This window comes from Petromyzon marinus, chromosome 57 (assembly GCF_048934315.1).
Source record: "Petromyzon marinus isolate PM22_M1 ecotype Great Lakes invasive population chromosome 57, UKy_Petmar_22M1.pri1.0, whole genome shotgun sequence".
In the NCBI taxonomy this organism is placed as follows: domain Eukaryota; kingdom Metazoa; phylum Chordata; class Hyperoartia; order Petromyzontiformes; family Petromyzontidae; genus Petromyzon; species Petromyzon marinus.
The window spans coordinates 6,465,401-6,485,806 of record NC_133723.1 but is presented as its reverse complement, the minus strand read 5'-3'; the positions used below and the strand labels follow the sequence as shown (position 1 = coordinate 6,485,806).

At 50.1% G+C, this 20,406-nt stretch overlaps 1 protein-coding gene across 2 annotated transcripts in view; it reads left to right on the top strand.

Annotated features, from left to right (window-relative positions):
- Positions 1 to 3,480: 3,480 nt before the first annotated feature.
- Positions 3,481 to 20,406, top strand: part of LOC116954923 (histone-lysine N-methyltransferase ASH1L) — a 91,256-nt gene continuing 74,330 nt past the window's right edge. Inside the window, exons 1-2 of one of the 2 annotated variants that reach the window (XM_032975736.2) lie at positions 3,481 to 3,589; positions 8,674 to 9,429. In XM_032975736.2, coding sequence (XP_032831627.2) covers positions 8,959 to 9,429 — 471 coding nt within the window. In that variant the 5' untranslated portion in view covers positions 3,481 to 3,589; positions 8,674 to 8,958. Of the gene's footprint in view, positions 3,590 to 4,193; positions 4,525 to 8,673; positions 9,430 to 20,406 lie in introns of those variants that run through there. The other variant, XM_032975735.2, reaches the window with a different exon arrangement.

The following is a 20,406-nucleotide window of genomic DNA, read 5'->3' as shown; positions in this document are numbered from 1 at the left end:
TGTGTATCACAGTCCTGAGACTATTCTTTTTTTTAATACCACACACAAAGACAAAGATCCCCCGTGTAGCCTTAACAGACTGTAGGGGCAAGTGCTGTTAGCGAGCACCTATGAAGGCCGGCACGGCGCACGAGGGGGTGGGTGGCCAGCACCACGCCCGGCCGCCTTTGTCTCCCCAGTGGCGATGTTCACACCAGGTCATCGTTTGAGGCTGAGTCGACCTAGGGGAGGCCCAGGTGCCGGTTCAGATGATCACCCACACACTCAACCGACTCGCCGTCTGTGAGTGTTTATAGGGGCCGTCCATAAATGACGTCACGCACCACCTAGGGGGAGGGGGGGGGGTCAGACATTTGTGACGATGTGTGACGAGGAGTTTGAGAAATGTGACGTCACATCAAAATGCGAAACTTTTAATAAATATAGACAGCACGTTCTACTTAATTAAATAGACTTTTTAAATAAATGTTTTCTCCTACAACATCAGAGTGCAGCGCCACATTAAATACGCACTACAATGACAATAGTTTAAAGCGATTTAAAGCATGTTTTATTTTCAAAATGGAAATATGGTTTTTGGGGGGGGGGCGGGCAGAGCTTTGTGACGTCATATTTGGTAGGGGGTCAAAAATCACGTGACGTCATTTATGGACGGCCCCATACGGGTCAGTACGCGGTACTTGTGGCTCACGGTTTGGAGTTTGTAGGCTCAGTGGCACACAGGCAAGGAGGGAGACGGTCTTTATTTAATGATCCACTTGTGCATCTGGCGTCCGACTGATGCTCCTGTTGTTGTGGAGTGACTCATGCAGCCAGCTGTGGCTGCAGGGTTTGGTGGTACATGTTGTTTATGTCGTTTATTGTGAAATTCGGTCACAGTTCCTATGATCACTGTTGTTACATTGCTTTTATGGCTTTATTTTGGTGATTTCGAAAACGTTTTTTTTGGTTTGGCCATGTGTGTTTGTTGTAGTACGGAGTTACACTGATGGCCTTAATCTAAGTTGTCTTGTGGTTGTTGTTGTTGTTTGACTTGCATCCCACTGGGATTTCTTGCACACAGCGTTGGTGTACGGTGCTTTTTCAGGAATATTTTGCTGTTTTTTCCTGGATTTTTTGTTTGCACAAAGTCACTTTAAGATGTTTTCTTGTTCATGTTTTTTTTGTTTATTGTGGTTGCACCCGATTCAAGAGCCGAATTGCTCACAGGGCTATATAAAAAAAATGAAGCTGAAAAAAATTCTAGATTTGAAGCTTTCGTGACTGCAAGGATCCATACTCTTTGGTTCTATTCGGTAAAGTCACGTAGGTAAAAAATAAAACAACAAAAATCACGACGTTTCGGCCACAACACAAGTGGCCTTCATCAGGTGAAGGGACCGTGCTGTCACGAAGACAGCGTTGGAGTTAAGAAAGTCAAGCCAGGTCGCGTCCTTTAAGCTGTGTGGGAGGAAACCAAACGCTTTGACAAAGGAATTAGCATAAAGTGCTGATAGAGCACCTAACACGGGGGGGGAAGGGGGAGGGGAGTTTACAAACGTTGTTTTGAAGGGAAATGAGCTGCTGTGAAAGTTTGGTATATCACTACTTGGATAAATATACTGTTCCATTGAAAATTAGTTTAATGTTTGGTATGATTTAGAACATCTTTCCAATGATTGCTTAATTTGAAACCATCTTCTCGGTTGAAATTGTGTCTGTGTTTGTAAATCTGAATTGCCTCGTGGACAAATCTCTGATGATAACCTATAGGTTTGCAAAGGACCTTGGTATCGGAGAACACTATATTGTGATCACCCACAGCGTTGTAAGTGGTCAGCCACGGCAGAAGAATTCGTTCTGCCGTGTTTCAAATCTGATTTGTGCTCGCGAATTCGGTCAGAGACATGTCGCTTCGTCTCCCCGATATAGCAATCACCACAAGTGCAGCTCAATTTGTAAACCCCGGGGTACTGTAAGTCAGGAATGACATCCTTCACGGCTGGGATCAAGTCACGGATTTTGTGTACTGTATTGAACCGGACCAGGATCTTGTGTTTGGTTAGAATTATGGAGATCTTTTTAGTAACGCCTGCTATATATGGTAGTGTGATGGTTTTGACCGGAGTATCAAGTGGTTGTTTCTGTATGGAGGGAGAAACAGCTTGGCGGATGGTACGGTCAGAGTATCCGTTTCTCTTGAGGGCCAGGTGTACATGTTTTAATTCACTGGTCAGGTGGTGTTGGTCCGAAATGCAATGTGCCCTGTGGTATAACGTTTTGATGAGAGAATTCTTTTGAGCTGGGTGGTGGTGGGAATCAGGCTTCAAGTAGGAATCTGTGTGGGTGGGTTTCCTGTAGACAGAATGCCCCAATGAGCCATCAGGTCTCCTCTCAAACAGAACATCCAAGAATGGTAGCTTGCCATCTTTCTCCACTTCCATGGTGAATTTGATGGCGGGATGTCTAGAATTGATGTGGTGTAGGAAAAGGTTCAAAGCTGGGAGGCCATGTGGCCAAATGACGAAAAAAATTATTTAAAGTGTGCCACATTTTCTTGGTAATTCTGCCGCTGCTGTTGCTGCAACTAATTGAGGGGGCGGGGGGGGGGTGTTAGATCGCGTAAATATAAATGTGTCGTTAAACCCGCCACCAACCCAACACAACCAATTAGTAAGGGTTGTCACTTTAAAAAAAAGTGCCAATTGGTTACTAGTTCAGCACAACGGTTGTGTTGGAGAGTAAATCCACTGCATTTACAATGAGTACGACGTTTCGCCACTAAGTACAACCAGCATCATCAGGCGACAGCCAGATATGTGGATAAATCCTCCTGTTTTTTCAATAACACTATGGCCTGGAAAGGAAAAGTGGATCACAGGCGACGTTTCGGGAAATTACTCTTTCATAGTTAAAGCCATTTGGCTCGAAACGTCGACTTTATACAATTACCGACACGTGGAATGCGATTAAATGTGGTAACAGATGGGAGACGTGTCTGGCTTATCCGCCTTTTGTATATTTTGAATGCCAAAGTGTTGTTGACGAACGTTATTGAGTGTTCTGTGTGAGTGGTGGGTGGAGTCAATGGGCGGGGCCAAGTAGCAAGTGGGCGGGGCCAAGTAGCAAGTGGGCAGGACCACGCAGCGAGTGGGTGGGGACAAGTAGCAAGTGGTCGGGGCGAAATAGCAAATAGGCGGGTCCAAGCAGCAAACGGGCGGGTCAAAGTAGTAAGTGGGCGGGGACAATAGTAAGTGGGCGGGATCGTAAGGCGGAGTCTGAGCGGGGCTCCACCCCCATATAGGCGGGGCGATGAGACAATGGGCGGGGGGCCACCAAATATCCGGTGGAATCTTATATGCTAATGAGGGAGGGGGTGTGGCCGGGTAAGCTCGGACTCCTCCCCGCCTTTAAATTCCCCACCGCGCTCGCGCCCGCCGGGGGCGCACTCTTGCCTTAACGCCATTGGCTCGGCGCGCCACACCCCACGTGATGCGCCCTCGGGCCAATGGCGGTGTGGGCGCGCGTGGCCTATCCGCGCTGGGGAATGTGGAAGGCGGCGCGGCGGGGAGGTGCCGCCATTTCGCCTCGTCGTTTTAAAATGGCTCCGGTAGGATTCCACCCCTCCCCCCCTGCTCGCACTGCCCGTGCACCGCATCACGTTTCTCACTTTTTACATTTAGCATGTGTATATATATTTTTTTAAGGGCATATGACCGCTGGTGTTTTCTGCACGTTGCCGATGCTTTCACTCGTACGTCGTGTTTAATTTAAGCTCCCGTGTGGTTTTTTTTTGTGCGATGATGATTGGGGCGGGGGTGTGTGTGTGTGGTGTGGTGTGTTTGTGGGGGGGAAAAAAAATATTTTAAAAAAAGAAATAAATAAAAACACGGCGGGGGCCAACAGCAGCAGCAGCCAGCACATTGCGGCTCGCTCGCGGTATTTAATAATAATAATGATTTAAAAAAATCCGCGCCGCGAAATCCCTACAGCTGTTCGGCAGCCCTCGATGTTACGGCGGCTCTTATTGGGCCTGGCGGCGTCACGTGGCTGACCATTGCCCAATGGGATACAGCGACACGGCGGTCCGCGTCAATCCGCGCCATGGGATGTAGCGCGAGGGGCGGGGCCTATAGAGTGTGGGGGCGGCCAGAGAAAGGGGAGGGGGGCCCCGTCTCCTCCCCCCCCCTCCGCCACTGGCCCCGCCTCCCCCCGCACCAGCCCCGCCCCTCACCTCCCCGCGTCTTCATTAATTCTACGTTAAAACATGCGACTGTTTTTACCATTGACAGCACTAAGCAGCCGACTAATGCGCGGTTTGTTGTTGTTGGTGTTAGGTCGATGGATGTAGATGGTGGCGGCGGTGACGGTGGCGGTGGCCCGTTTGTCTTCCTCGCTATAGAAAGCAAATTATACATGTTTAGTTTTTTTTATTATTAAAACGTGTCCTTAAATGAATGGCTCCTTACACCCGGCCAGAGATTTGTGATTGTGCGGCGCCGTCTCCTCCGTCTCCTTCGTCCGTCATGAGGCGGAATCGAGTCCGTGAGTTTCACCTCCTCTTGCCACCACCCCTCACCACCCTCCTCTCTCTCTCTCATCGTTGCATCTAAAACCTCCTCTCGGCGTTCACGTTTATCTCGATCGCGTTGAGCGGCCGTCGTATATGCGAGTGCACGTGTGTGCCGAATGCGGGATCGTGTTTAATCATCGGCGAAACGTCGTACTCGGAATTGTAAACGGTCCGTAGTTGGTGGGGAGGGGGGGGTTACTCTCCCAACGCACAGCTGGTGTGTGTTGGTGTGTGTGCTGTGTTGGTGTGTGTGGTGTGTTGCTGGTGTGTGTTGCTGTGTGTTGGTGTGTGCTGGTGTGTGTTGCTGTGTGTTGGTGTGTGTGCTGTGTTGGTGTGTGTTGGTGTGTGTTGGTGTGTGTGCTGTGTTGGTGTGTGTGCTGTGTTGGTGTGTGTGCTGTGTTGGTGTGTGTTGCTGTGTGTTGCTGTGTTGGTGTGTGTTGCTGTGTGTTGGTGTGTGTGCTGTGTTGGTGCGTGTTGCTGTGTGTTGGTGTGTGTGCTGTGTTGGTGTGTGTGTGTGTTGCTGTGTTGCTGTGTGTTGATGTGTGTTGCTGTGTGTTGCTGTGTGTTGATGTGTGTTGGTGTGTGCTGTGTGTTGCTGTGTGTTGGTGTGTTGCTGTGTGTTGGTGTGTGATGGTGTGTGTTCTGTGTGTTGCTGTGTGCTGGTGTGTGTTGGTGTGTGTTGCTGTGTGTTGGTGTGTGTGCTGTGTTGGTGTGTGTTGGTGTGTGTGCTGTGTTGGTGTGTGTGCTGTGTTGGTGTGTGTGCTGTGTTGGTGTGTGTTGGTGTGTTGCTGGTGTGTGTGCTGTGTGTTGCTGTGTGTTGGTGTGTGTGCTGTGTTGGTGTGTGTGCTGTGTTGGTGTGTGTGTGTGTTGCTGTGTGTGCTGTGTTGGTGTGTGTGCTGTGTTGGTGTGTGTTGGTGTGTGTTGCTGTGTTGGGGTGTGTTGCTGTGTGTTGGTGTGTGTGCTGTGTTGGTGCGTGTTGCTGTGTGTTGGTGTGTGTGCTGTGTTGGTGTGTGTGTGTGTGTGTTGCTGTGTGTTGATGTGTGTTGCTGTGTGTTGCTGTGTGTTGATGTGTGTTGGTGTGTGCTGTGTGTTGCTGTGTGTTGGTGTGTTGCTGTGTGTTGGTGTGTGATGGTGTGTGTTGCTGTGTGTGCTGTGTTGCTGTGTGTTGGTGTGTGTTGCTGTGTGTTGCTGTGTGCTGGTGTGTGTTGCTGTGTTGCTGTGTGTTGCTGTGCTGGTGTGTGTTGCTGTGTTGCTGTGTGTTGCTGTGTGCTGTGTGTTGCTGTGTGTTGCTGTGTGTGTGTTGTGTTGCTGTGTGTTGGTGTGTGTGCTGTGTTGGTGTATGTTGCTGTGTGTGTTGCTGTGTGTTGCTGTGTTGTTGTGCTACTGGTAAGCAATTGGCACGTTTTGTTTACGTGACGAACCTTTTTTTATAATGTAAGTAGAAGTGTCGAGTGGTGGCGGGTTTAACGACACACATTTACACGATCTGAACCCCCCCACCCCCCCTAAAAAAAGCCCCCCTAATGGACCTTATTTTAATTGTCTCATTATCGGCGGTTGTCGTGGGTATATTCTCGCTGACGTAGGTCGGCTGGCCGAAACGTCTACCCGGTCACGTCGTTAAACATTTTTTTTTACCTCAAGAACGTTTTTTTTCAATATATATACTGTACAGCAATTGTATACGTGAACGGAACGCAACAATATAATCAGTACAACGCTGCAATGAATATTCGTGATGATCGGAATATGATTATCGTTGTTATTGACGGCACGAGTCGTTTAACCTATGCAGCAGAAGCAGCAGCAATGCTTGGCACTGTGGTTTGTGCCCCTAATAGTTGTTATTGTTACACCGACGAGGATAATGGTGATGAGATAATAAGCTTATTTACCATTAGAGAGCTCGCATTGAGGGCCCGTGACCCTAGATTGAACTAAACAGCTCGGCGCTGCCGGGTTCAGAAGTTGAGTTGGGGTCAGGGATTCGCCTTTCGTCACCCATTAAAACGACACTTTGCCCACTTTAAATAAAACCTCGTAGGATGATGTTGCCTTAAGAATTGCAAACGCTTGGCATTAACACTGCCGTAGTCAATTTTCTGGACGAAGGCCTCCTCCAAACTCCGTGGCGGAATGGGCGGGGGTGGTGGTGGAGGTGTTTGAACACGAACACGAAGATCGTATAGACTTGGGAATATTGACGTTTAGTAACAACACCCATTCAAGCTGCACCACCACCACCACCACCCTCTGCTTCTGACCACATGGGATAGCTCTGCAGCCGCCTGCGATTTCCTGGTGCGCAAGGCGAATGGACATCATCCGTCGAAGCGACATCCAGGCCCGTGGTAATCTGCTTTAGATTACGGGATCTGATGAGAGTGGTTGATTCACTGGGGTGATTTTTTGGTCACAAGGCGAATCTCTTGGACATTTATCAGGCCGACGTTTTGGTCTGCGGATGTTAGTCGCAGCAGAGAGAGGAAGCTGGGTCACTTATAGTTGTAGATCACACTTTCACTCGTATTATAAAGGTTTTTGGGTTAGATCGCTTAGGTGTGAATGCGTCATATTCTTGGTTCTTTCAGTAAAAGTCGCGTAGAAAAACCACAGCAAGAAATGTTCTTGCTGTGGTTTTCACACCTGATGATGATTGCTTGTGTTGCAATCGAACCGTCGTGAGAATGTTATTGTTTTTATTATTTTATTGTTTCCCTTCTACTTGGTGACTTTACCGAAAGAACCAAGAATATGAATCCCTGCAGTCACGAAAGCTTTAAATCTAAATATAAATGCGTCGTTTTACCCTCCACCACCCGACACAGCCAAAAAGGCTTGTCACGTAAACAAAACGCGCCAATTGGTTACTTCTTCAGCCCGCTTTGTGTGTTTGAAAGTAAATCCACAAAATTTACAATTTGAATACGACGTTTCGCTGGTAATTACATCCAGCATCATCGGGCGATTTGCCAGAATAGGCTGAAGTAGTAACTCATTGGCGCATTTTGTTTACGTGACAAACACTTTACTGGCTGTCGGATGATGGAGTGTTACGACACATACTTGCGCGATCAAACCCAAAAGCCTTTATTATGAATAATATTAGTTGCGAAAGCCTTGGTGTAAAATCACACTTTCACTCTTGCTCGTTGAGAAAAGTGCTAATATTCCCCTGAGATGTTGCCTCATGAGAGCCACGGGCCTTTGATTGCACACACACACACTAGTGATGCGCGTTTGTTACTTCCTCGTGTGTGTGTGTGGCTTTGCTCAAACACTCAATGTCTCCTCACGTTGCAGAAACATGCTCGTTGAGTTATTGACCAAACATCGTGAGCGGCATAAAACCCGCCGTTTCGCACGTGGGGTGAACATATTCTTGGTTCTTTCGGTAAAGCCACGGAGAAAGAACCAAGACTATGAATCCCTGCAGTCACGAAAGCTTTAAATCGAGAGGTGAGCAGTTTTTTTTTTGGCGCGTGCGAATCTTTGGCAAAAACTGCCAATAAGATGAGAATTGCAACAGATTTGCAATTATTCCAAAAACGCAATAACAATCATTTATATTCGGCCTCCCAAACACAACAGCATCTCAAGATGCTTTATGGGGAATTGCAAATTATAACCCTTCTCAAGGAGGTTGGCCCTTGTTTAAACCTTCTGGTCAACAGGATTGCACTTAGCCGGTTTATTTTATTTCATGTAAACAGTGCCAGTGAGGCCTTCCTGGATAAACAAAGGACATTGTTATAATGCGGTGGAGGTCAAGTAATGAATGGACATATAAATGCTTTGTATTGGATTTATTTAACTCGAGTTTGTGTGTGTCTGCATGTTTGTACTTTGGTGCGTATCTATATTTGTCGGTGTCCCTTGTGTGCATCTTTGAGCGCTTGTGTATTTGTGGCTGTGTGTGTGTGTGCTTGTGAGGGTCTATATTTGTGTTTGTGTCTGTATGTATGTTTCTGTTTATTATTTTGTATATGTGCTTGTATGTATGTATGTGGGTGTGTGTGTGTCTTTGTTTTTGTACGTGTGTTTTCTGCATGTGTTTTATGCCTGTATCTGTGTGTATGTGTGTACGTGGTTTCTGTATTTTTGCTCGTTATCTCATCAAGGCAAGTCCACGCGTCTTCTCGGACTGCGGCCGGTGACTCGGCGGGCCTGAGAACCCGCACGCACTACGAGAGAGCGGGCAGTGGACAGCGGTGAGGGGCGACCGAGAGAGAGGGGACCGCACCGCGAAATCGGCCCTGACCTCCTCCCAGCTCGCCCTGCCCTGGGGGGCAGTGGCTGGGCAGTCCGTCTCTCCCTGCTCACTCACAACTCCTCATCCTCCCGCTACGCATTCCTTCGTTAAAACACCTCTCTGCTGTTACCACTAGTACTCTTACTGCTTTCAAATGGATCGGCCAACGAGCCCTCCTCCGGATAAATTTGGCACCGCCACCGAGACGGCCTCACCGTGTGGTGGCGGTGGTGGTGGCGGAGGAGACTCAGGCAGCGTGGAGCCTCCCGAATCCAGTGAAAGGCTGGACGCTGACGGGCACGGCAGTGGTGAACCTGGACGCGACCCCGACTCGGGGGAGGCGGCCGGATTTTCCATCAGGGATTCCACCCTCGGCAACGGTGGTGGTGGTGGCGGCGGCGGCGGCGGCGGCGGCGGTGGCCTCCGGCTAAAGATCCAGACCACCGCCAAACGTGCCAAGAAGCCGCCCAAGAGTCTGGAGAACTACATCTGCCGGCCTGCCATCAAGATCACCATCAAGCCCTCACCGGGGAGGTTGATGGACAAGGGGGCTGCGCTGTCGGGGGCCACCGCCATGCCCAAGGATGCCACCGCGATTGACGAAGCGGCTGCCAACAAGCGGAGGGTGAGTGATTCCATCTCTGGTCGTTTTTGCGCTGTGTTTCTCGGGCCGCACCATGCTGGTTTTATGAGCGTTGGGCTCAAGAGTTATGAGTGTGCTGCTGTTGCAACTGTGGCGGCGGCCGCTACTACTTACCTACAGCAGCTGCAGGTACAGCTGCTGCCAATTCTGCTGCTGTTAGGACTGCTACTGCTGTGGATCCTGCTGCTGTTGCTGCTGCTGCAGCATCTGGTATTCTTGATGTGGGGTAGGGTCTAGGCTTGGGATAAAGGTCACGTGTACAGTAGGTATAGCCGCTGTTGCTGCTGCTATAAATCCAGCTCCTGTCTCTTGTGTTTATATTGCTACTGCTTTGACTGCTGCATCTGTTGCTGCTGTGGCTTCTGCTGTTGCTGCCACTGTGGGGTCAGGTTCATATCTGGAGCGAAGTTCAAACCTAGGTACAGCTGCCTCTGCGGCTGTTAAAAGAACAGGCTACTGTTAATACTGCACTGATGTTGTTGCTGCTGCAGCTGCTCCTGTTATTGCTTCTACTGGGAAACCATATTGCTCTATTGCTTCACTACTTAAATATGACCTTAACGCCATTCCTAGATGTGACCCTAAAAGCCTGACCTTCCCAAAGCACTTGTTATAACGCCTAAGCCTGGTCCGTAAGAGTTGACCACGACAGGCTATGGAAACCCAGTCTTTATCCACAATAAGCCGAGACACTTAATGCTGATTGTCAAAGGAAAATCCCATAACTTGCAGCAGAATCTCCCCCCCCCACTCACGGCGCGTTGTATAGCCTGCTGTGTGTGTGTAATGCATGATGTACCGTGTGTGTGCGCCTCTATTGTAAACACATTCGCTCGCGCGTGACTTGGGTTAAGTGGAAAGTTGAGATGATTTGGTGGGCCTGGTGTTTATACGTTAAAATGGGCGCCGAAATCTTTCGACTCGTCATCGATTGTGTAAAAAAAAAAAGCGCAAGCCTTTCATTTTATAATTGGCCTTTATGAATTGCCCCGTCACCTTAATGCCACATTTTATTTTCGGCGGGTTCGCCTCGGCACCTGTGGGTTCCTGCGATGCGTTCGGTGTTGTGAGCAAGGCATCTGCCGGACGTGCACATTTGCTTAAAGAGTAGCACGTGTAAATCAGTCAGGCCCCATTAATTGAGGCTTTAAATGAAGATGAATGAGCTTCGGTAGCCGGGCCAGTGGGGCCGTGTTACCGCTGTAGCTTTGGCTTTCAATCGCCTGACAATTCGTTGCCACAAGCTGCTCATCGTTAGTCGATCCCATCGCTCATCATTGCACACTAATGACTTCGAGTCTGGATTTGAAGCGTCCTTCCTCATTTTCGCCTGCCCCAACCGCCACGTTCCCTTGCTCCCCCGTGGCCTCTCTCTCTCCACCCCACTCCCCATGCCTCTCTGTGGAGGTTAAAACGTACAGCGTGAGTAGTAGTAGTAAACTTAAAGCGGCAAACAGTGCGACAATCGCCATCATTGTGGAAACGTCGGGAGTGGAGCGTTAATTTTCCACGTTTAATTAGGTGGCAGTGTTCATGCACTTGTGCCCAAGGTTTTATGGTTTTTTTTTTGTCGGATGCAAGCGCATTTGGGGTCTTGTTGAGATGACTGTTTGGGGATGTTTCTTTGCAAAAAAAAAGGAAAGCAAGTTTTACGTTCGTAATCGTTTTTTGGGTAAGATCACGTAAATATAAATATGTTGTTAAATCCGCCACCACGCGACACAAGCCAGTTAGTCAGGTTTGTCACGTAAACAGAACATGTTAATACGTTGCTAGTATGGCACACTGGTGTGTTGGAGAGTAAATCTGCAACATTTGCAAGATTTATTTTGCTCTTTTGCAGCAACCAAAATCGCATCTCGTGTTTGTGGTTAGATGTAATCTTTTTCTTTCGTGAAACAAAGCAGCCCGGGTTTCATACCGCACTCGTTCAGCTGTGCAACACATATCCACACTTCATTATTCTCCTCAATGATCCTACGACGACATGAATCAAGGGAAGTTGACAATTTAAGAGTTTATTTTTTTTTCTACATAAGCAACCGATCAGTTTTGTGAAGAGCGAGGCCAGTGAGTGGCAACGTGTGGGATGCATTACGTCACCAACCTTTGAGAGATAAGTCTCCACGTCCTGCCAAACCTGTCGTGTTTAAGTTCGCACCGTGGCTGTTTTGATTTTGTCTTATTGATGGTTTCATGGGATGGCAGCAGTATGAAGACATGCCGTAAAGACACAAAGACAAAGCCCTTCCCTCCATCGCCCATTTCAGGCTTTTGGGGCTTGCAGTGAGCAAGCGGTGAAGGCTGGCATGGCGCCCACAGGAGGGGAATGGATGGTTTGGCCAACGTTACACCGGCCACTTTCGTCTCCCCATTGCTGATGTTTACACAAACACACCGCACCCAGGTACTCACTTGAGGTTTCGGTCGACTTTAGATGAGGCAGGCCTAGGACTGGTTTAAATAATCAACACTGTTGGCCACGGCCGGGAATCAAAATTCGGGCTCCCAGTTTTTTGTAGCCCAGTTCCGTTCCATCCACACACATCAGTGGCGATTATCAAAACTGATCCTGGCCCTCCCCTAGGGCGACTCAGCCTGAAAGTAAGTACAAAGAAAGATCCCCTGTTATAGCCTGAACAGACTTTTGAGGCAAGTGCGTTTAGCGAGCACCTGAGGGCTGGCATGGCACACGAGGGGGTGGGTGGCCAACACCACGCCCGGCCGCCTTTGTATTCCAGTGGCGGTGTTTACACACCACACCAGGTAGTCATTTGAGGCCGAGTCGACCTAGGGGAGGCCCCAGGACCGCTTCACATAATCGTCACTGGTGTTGGCCGTGAGCGGGAATCGAACTTGGGCCGCAGGGTTCGTCGGGCAGCGCTCTAACCACTACACTGCTGCTCCCCCACCCCCCTGCCCCCCCCCCCCCAAATGCACACACACACTCTCACACTAGTCTCTCTCCGCGAGTCAAGACTGTGACTTGTGCTTGGCATGGCGTGGTGGAGTAAGTACCGCTCGGGTACAGTGCTGCTAATTCTGGTGTCTGGGCGTGCCGAGTGCCGCGCGGCCCAGGAGACTCGCATTCCAGAGGGCACACACGGCGTGTGTCGCCACCGCCGCCGCTTGCATCGAGCAACTTTTACTGCCAAGAATAGCTTCCTGCGCCGCGATACAGTGCCTCGCTCTGCAGAAACGGTGGGGGTGGGTTTGGGGAGCCACGCGAGAGCGATTCACTCCGCGGGTTATAATATATTACCCCCCCCCCCCCCTGCACGTTTGTTATTCCGTCACGAATACTGCGCGGCCCATCCGCTTCTCCGGCGGGCGGCGCAGATCCCGCGATGTCATTCGAATAAGAAGAGGTTAGGCCCCACGTGTGCCCTGGGTCCAAATATGCCGAATGTAAACATTACCCACCAATGTAGTAATTTACTTAATTGGGTAAAACCCCGACTGTGGTGGACTCTATACCCACCTTGCGCCGTATTAATTGAGGCAAATACCAAATGCGTGTATTATCATTATTGTGACGATCGTTTGGGTTACAATTTGATTTTCATGCTCAAATGTTGTTTCATACCTGTCAACCCCTTATTAGTGCCCTACCTTATTACAGACCAATTCAGACCTTATTGATCACCCCGTGTCCCCTTATAAATCTCAACGGTCTTCCTACAAAGTCCCATCGCAAGGGAGACACACAAACAAATAGACAAACCAAATGTTTTCCGGTATTAAAACGGCTGTATGCCGTATGGTCCTGAAAACTCAATTTCCCTTGTGCAAGAATATGTGTAAACCTTAGCGTTGACAGCCACTGTTGTTGGTTCAAGTCGACATTTAGATTCCATTGTACAGCCTCAACTCCCCTGCTTAACGAGGGTCTTCTCCTCGCTGTGCGGGTAACCCGCACCACGCTGTTTGTCCCTTTATTTGTGTTTTTGTACGATGTTGTTAAGCGTCCTATACTGCAAAAAAAAAAATCCCCCACCATTAGCATTGTCGACAAGTACATGGCGTGGATGAATGGTTTTCCGTCGGTGAATGAGTGAATGAATGAAAGAAGACGGGGTTGGGGGGGGGGGAGTTGGGGGACATGTGGCTAGTTGTGGCCCCAGTGGTCTCAAACGCCTCGGCGGAGGCAGGTGCTAGCAGCATGGGCTCGCAGCTGTCGACGTGAGAATGTCCCACCCCCGCCGCTCTATTTAAATTATACATGCAGGAGAAATAGCGCTCGCTCTGCCGGGCCCCCATGTACCACTCGCTTGCCGGGGCTCCCAGAAGATCGCGTGAGTCATTGTGTGGTGCGCCGTTCTGTTTATGTGTGGAACCACACGGTACGCAGTATTTTTGTGGATGTTAGATTTGTAAGCCCCGGTGGTTTTTTTTCCTTGAGTTTTTTGGAACGCTCTTGCTTGGTCAGTTTGTGGTTAAAATCGAGTCAACGGCTTAGCATTTTGAACTTGGAACTGATGCCAGTTTTGTTTTTGTGCTTTGTGACTGGCAGGCATAGTACTATTTGCCAAGTCATCGAGAGAGAGAGAGTGCTGCAACATAATGTAATATATTTACTCTACAATTTGAATTTATATAACAATATAACATCTGAATGCCACTGCATCTCAAGAGACCGGAGAAACCAGTGGGCATTGTTAGGTTACAGGGAAAAAGTGGCAGTCAAAGGCATTGGGGAAAAAAAGGAAAGTATCGAGCCTGGACTTGAATAGGGGTGGTTTATTTATCCAGCAAAGCCTCACTCTCTCAATATTCTCTTTTCAGGAGGGTCCTGCATTGGGATGGTTTGGCCATTTCCTTTTTTTAAGGCGTGCTTTGCTTGTGAGAGGAGATTGCATTGCCCAGAGAAACCCCCCCACCGCCTGTGCTGCAGCACAATGCTGTGAAAGGTCCACACAGATGGGTTTGCAAACCCTCTTGCTGGTCGGTTGTAACTGCCCTCTCTCAGCTCGGTGAATTTCCTCTTTGTGATCCACCAACTCTTGCCTCTATAAAGCATCAGATCCACAGGCGTGCTCTAACACGCGCCTGCGAAACTGGAAGGACGCTCGCGACAAGATATCGCCAACTGAGCGATGGGCCCGCGTGGTGTTGTATGACTTCTGACGGGAGAGATCGTCACTTTGAGTGAAGGAAGAAAAAAAGCTTTACACACCTGCCAGTTTCAAGACGGAGAAATGGAAATGTCCCCGCGGCACTATGGGGTAACTGGGCCACAGGAGCACAAAGCTGCGGTAATTGGCTGGGTCCCTTGCGCAACGTGCACTTACCGGTAGGCGCACACCGCGCGTGATGCTGCGACAAAGGGAAGGCTTTGATTGTCACTTATCGTTCGACATTTAGGGGTCGTGGTTGCGCCATCTGCATGGCGGGTTTCGGTTGGTGGTTGGCCGTTCCGCTCATTGGCATGCGCCATCGCCGCTTTTTTTTTTGTCGGATGCGCTCTCGCGTTAGGGATTGCTTTTGTTGTCTTCTGCCACTGGAACCATCGTGTGCACATCAGTCGGCCGGTGCTACCCTCGGGAGTTTTTTGACAAAATGTGTGCCATATTCGTCGTGGTCCATAGTCTATCCGCTGTTAGATGTAGGCCTCCCCACACTATCACAATCTTTCACGGCCCTGCGATGCAACGATCAGTCTCACTCCTGAATTTATTGAATTGCTCCACCTCTGAGGTGGTCATACTCTCCGTGTGCACTTTCGTCCCTTTTAAATGCATTATCGATATTTTGTCTTCTCCCCGCACATATTTTTAATTCCTGTCTTAGTGGGGATGCCCTCACCGATTGAGTTGGTACAGTTCGTTACCCCCTGTCAGATTCTTCCGTTCATTTCACGTCATCCAAAAGAAACTCGCCTGTGGAACAAATCACCCCGACTTGTATGCCATCTCAGCGGATCTCTTGAGGCTAAGCAGGGTTGACCCCAGATCGTGCTTGGATGGACAACTGCTCTTCATAACAGATGTAATATGATGCAGGGAAACATTATGCGCAGTGCGACGAGATACGTTGTTGCACTGTACTTCTATGCTCCCTCGTCTGTGCCCCCATCACCTTCACCAACCCGCGCTGACCAGCTTGGTGAACCTTTGTCAAGCGCGCACCCCACGACCCGCAGGGCATGCAGAGTCCCCTCATCCAGCAGTGGATCGAACTTGGAACTTGCAATCCGTTAGCGCTACAGAAGATGCCGCAGGGTTGGCGGTTGGCCGGGGAGGGTAGGGGGGGGGGGAGCACAGGGTTGGCGTGGGCTAGACGGGCCGGGCAAGGGGTTTGCCCCACGGGGTCACGTTCCCAATAACCGGGTCATACCCAACAATAGCAGCCATTGTCCGTGGGTGTCAAAGGGCAAGAAACTGAACTCACCCCACGCCCATTAGCCTCCCACGTGTGTTATTGGTCCCGGGGAGACGGTTGAAGGGGCTTCGTGCCGCCAAACCCCCAGGGACAAAAGCAGATCTCGAACCCTTTTGGTCAAAGCACTGATGAGTCGCATTGACACGGGGGGGTGGGGGGGGGAAACCTGGTGCTGCATGATTGCTGACATCTACTCTTGTCACATATACACTGGCGGCTCGCTGCGGGAGTGCGTGGGAGGCTCTCCCAAAGGTTAGTTGCGGGTACCAATAGCGAAAATGTTGTTTGGCGCTTCGTTTATTGGCCCAATGGGTTGCTATTGATTGATTCGCGTGATAACAGACTCGTGTGGTTCCCGCAGCGCTGCATCTTATGACTAATTGTGCGCATGGCTAAATCTCAGTCAAAAGTTAATTGATTAGTCACAAACAACAATGCATGTATTTGACAGTGTTCAGTGGATATTTTACAGTACATTAAAGGTTTATGTAATTATGCATTGCATTTGTTACTTAAAGGAATATAATCAATCGCACAATCTGGTTTATATGAGGATCCTGAAATGAGTTTAATTACTCAATCACCAAAACTATGACATTTCCACAGGAAGTTAAGATCTTAACGACATTAACATGATTTATTTTTACTGCGTAGGTTTTGGTGGTTGTGGCTTATAGCTCTCTGATGTGTTTTCGGGTTGTACCACGTCATTGCTCGGCACAATGTCTGACGTTCTGCGCAAATTTTCCGGAAGCTTCTTCAGAATCTGAATGGTTCACTTCGAGTCATCGGCACGCAGAGAAACTGATTCTCCATCATCATCACCATAATTTGTTTTGAGTCTACGTCAGCCGAAAGATCGTTGTGTATACGTTGTCAACAAATACGCTGGCAACTTCTAGTCGCACTGCTGCACTTGTGAACTTCCGACAGCTCCGTTGCCCCTTTTGCGGGGTCTTGGCTCGCACGGAAGCCGCCCCGATTTTTTGTGTTTTCAAAAGGAAGCGCCGTTTAAAGCGAACACGCGCGCTGGGGGCCCAAAAGCCGCTGACCTGCAACATCCCCCGGCTGCGCAGACAATGAACAATGTTGGGACGTGCAGGAAATTGCCCTTGCTCGCCCTCCTTGCTCGCCCTCCTTGCTCGCCCTCCTTGCTCGCCCTCCTTGCCCGCCCTCCTTGCCCGCCCGCCGCCTCAGCCAGCCAGACAATGAACAATGTTGGGACGTGCAGGAAATTGCCCTTGCTCGCCCTCCTTGCTCGCCCTCCTTGCTCGCCCTCCTTGCTCGCCCTCCTTGCTCGCCCTCCTTGCCCGCCCTCCTTGCCCGCCCGCCGCCTCAGCCAGCCAGTCGGGCCTGCCAATCCAGCCAGTCATCTGCCTAAGCAGCCAGTCTGCTGGCCACCCGACCATCTGGCCAGCCAGCCAGTCTGTCTGCCGGTCGACCAGCAAATCTCACAGTTGGCCAATCTGCCAGCCCACTAGCCATCCCCACTGCCCGCTGAGCCTCTTAAGTGGCTAAACGTGTTGGCCTTGCCGCGATTCAACGCGGAGAAACCCCCATTAGCACTGCCCGCTGCGTCCACGGCATGGGGGCCAAGAAGTGTGCAGTCTGTGGCGGTGGCTGTCAACGTTAGAGCGTTCTTTAAAGGGCAGTACCGTGTGCCGACGACCCCTTCCTCCAGTTAACTAATTTTGCTGCTGCAGGTGCCGTTTTGCACAGGCGAGGATAAGGTGTGTACGTAGGCACGCACGCACCTTAACCTAGGGCATCGGTCCCTCGCATGGAAATTGAGTTCTTCGAGATGAAAGCTTGAAACATCCGATTTTTCGGTGGGAGTCTGGGGCGAAAGGCACCCCCCCCTCCCCTCCCCCCGAGTTAAGTTTTCTGCTCAACTCTGTTTCATGGTTCCGGTGAACGATTGGTGTTGATTATGATTCATGAGGCAGTTCCGTTAAGATCGTGGAGTGTTTTTAACTTCTCTCCATTTTTCCATCTTATTTTTTTCATGGCGCGAACGCCCATAAAATAAATGAAAGGTGGCCATTGCTGAGCGCCGCTCAGCGGTCGCCCAGGCAGGGATTTTAGTTTTTTTTATTTTACTTTCACACGGTTGTGGGGGCGGGCGTAGGGCGGGGTGTGACGCCAGTGCACAAGTCAGTGGCACCGGCGGGCGGTGGGGGTTTTGTTTGCCGCCGCGTGTGCCGTTGGGCCGGAGTGGGGGGGCGGACACCGACTGCCACCGCTGTGCCTGACTCTCTCACCGTGTTGCCGCTGCTTGGTTGCGGCGTTGGCACTGCGACTTTCCTCCGAGCGTGCACGCTTTACAAAGGGTGCCTTGTGCCGTCCGGACGCCCGTGCTTCTAAGATAAGATGAATATAGATTGATCTTAATAACCAGACAATAGAGCAGTTGGGCTGAACGGTGGCGCAATGGTTAGCGCACTGCGCTGTTAACCCGCTGGCCCGAGTTTTATTTGTGGCCTAGACTCGTGTCAAGAACGAGTGATATGTGACCGTGTCCGTGTCCTACCTACTCCCCTTAACCGAGCGAAATTGACAAGCATGGTGAAGTATGGTCAAATAGCACCAATGGCAGACACTGCAGTGGATTTTCTATGTCGGTGCTGCTCTCCATAGATTTGCATCATTCCTTCATTGAGCATTTTCCTTCAGGGCCACGTTTTTTATCCAGTAGTGGATATACAACAGGACTCTGCATTCTTTTTATTACAATAAGTGCCCTTCAGGATCCAGGAGTATCTTTTGCAAGGGAGACCTAGGTTTTCAAGAGTAAATATGATTTGTAGCTAAGACCAGTACTGTATAACATCTATACCGTTGGAGGACACCCATTAAATAGAGCCTAATGGCTCATTGGGCCCTTCCTGCTGAAATAAATAAAATCTATGAGAGCGGTTTTGTGAAATGCGGTGAAAGCATTAGGTACGTGATCTGTGTGAAATATAAGTTTGCATCGAATACGAGAATAGGTTTTCCCCTTTTTTTTCTAGCAACAAAACAGGTTAAGATGTTAAAACACCAAACTGAAACCTTTTACAATGAATCATGTCTGCATTAACCACAATACTTGTGGTCAGAATGCAAACAGAAAACACACTCTGATAACATATGATGCATTGTCTTTGAAACTGATTGGTCCACACCAGAGACAGCTTTCCTTTGAGCCTCGTCTCAAACGGCGTTAGACCAGAGGACGCCAAAAGGCATCTTTTGGCGTCCTCTTGTTTTCCGTTCTTTAAGTGATTATCAGCTGGCTCCTTAAAATATTGTAAACGACAAATTCAGAGAAAATCCCACTCGGGAGGTGTTGCCTGCATCTGGCCACAGGATCCAAAACTCAAATTCCTCGTGGTCCGCATGTTTGTGGTTTTGCACGAGGTCACCGTAAGGGGGTGGGATAATATGGGATCATGCTCATAACTCCCATAAAGACGCAAATTCATTATTCATTAACGTTAAGCACCACAGCCTTAAGTCCCATCCAGTCCTCCTCCCCTTGACCCTGGTCGCCCTCCTCCCCTGCCTCTCGGCGCCCATCCCACCTCCGTCCCCCTTCCTCGCCCAGCAAACGAGAGAGCGGTGGACGCAGCTGTGCACCGGTCGCTCCCTCTCGGCGGTGTCTGAGCGGCGGAGGGGGCAGCGGCAGCGCCGCCGAACGCAAAGTTACGCGGCCGGGGGAATTTTTCTCGACAAAAATAAAAGAAAACGCAAATCCCCGCGTGAAAGCGAGCTGTCTCAGCAAATTAGCGTTGCGTGCCGATACGCCAGCGGGGGTGGCCGGGCTGGCCTGGGGTGGCCGGCGGACCCTTTATCACGATCGTGGTGTTGATTTAAAGTTTATTGAGGGCGATGGCCGGCTTCCGAGCTACGCGCTGCAGTCATAGCCCAATTACGGCCACTTCCGAGACAGCTGTGGGGCCAAATAAAAGTTCCGATTGAATTAGGGCCGGTGACGACCGAGGGGGGGGGGGGGTGGGGGGCCCCCTTTGTGACTCGATGGGGCAATTGAAACCACTGGAATGTGGCCGGGGTAGCCCGGGGCCATTGCCGAGCAGTCGAGCTGACCTCCCAGCGACGACGCACCCTTCCTCGTCCATTTTCTTAACCCACAGTGGGAAGCGAGAGAGGTCCCTTAATGGCTCGGGGTGCTTCCAATTAGTTGAGGTTTTTTTTTTTGGGGGGGGGGGGGCGGCAAATTAAAGGGCCCGTCACCCCTAACCCTGGCCTGAAGTGGCTACGCAGTGATTATGCCCGAGTTGTTTTCCTCGCTGCAATCGGTCGATTGGTCGTTCAGAGTCGGTGTCCTTTATTTAACTGACTGAGGGAGCCATTTGAGATTCACACGTAACGGGGAAGGCCGTGGCGAAAGGGTGGCCATCTCCAATAAAGCCCGTCAGTCGCTTTTCAAATGCCGTACGAAAAAAAGAAGCGGCCTCTCGCTTTTGGTTTTGCACTGCAGCACCGCGTTGTCTTCGTCGCGCAGTTCTGTTGCCTGCTCATCGTCGCAAGCGGCAGTCGCACTGCGCTCCACAAATTCACCCAGCCGCTTCGGTCATT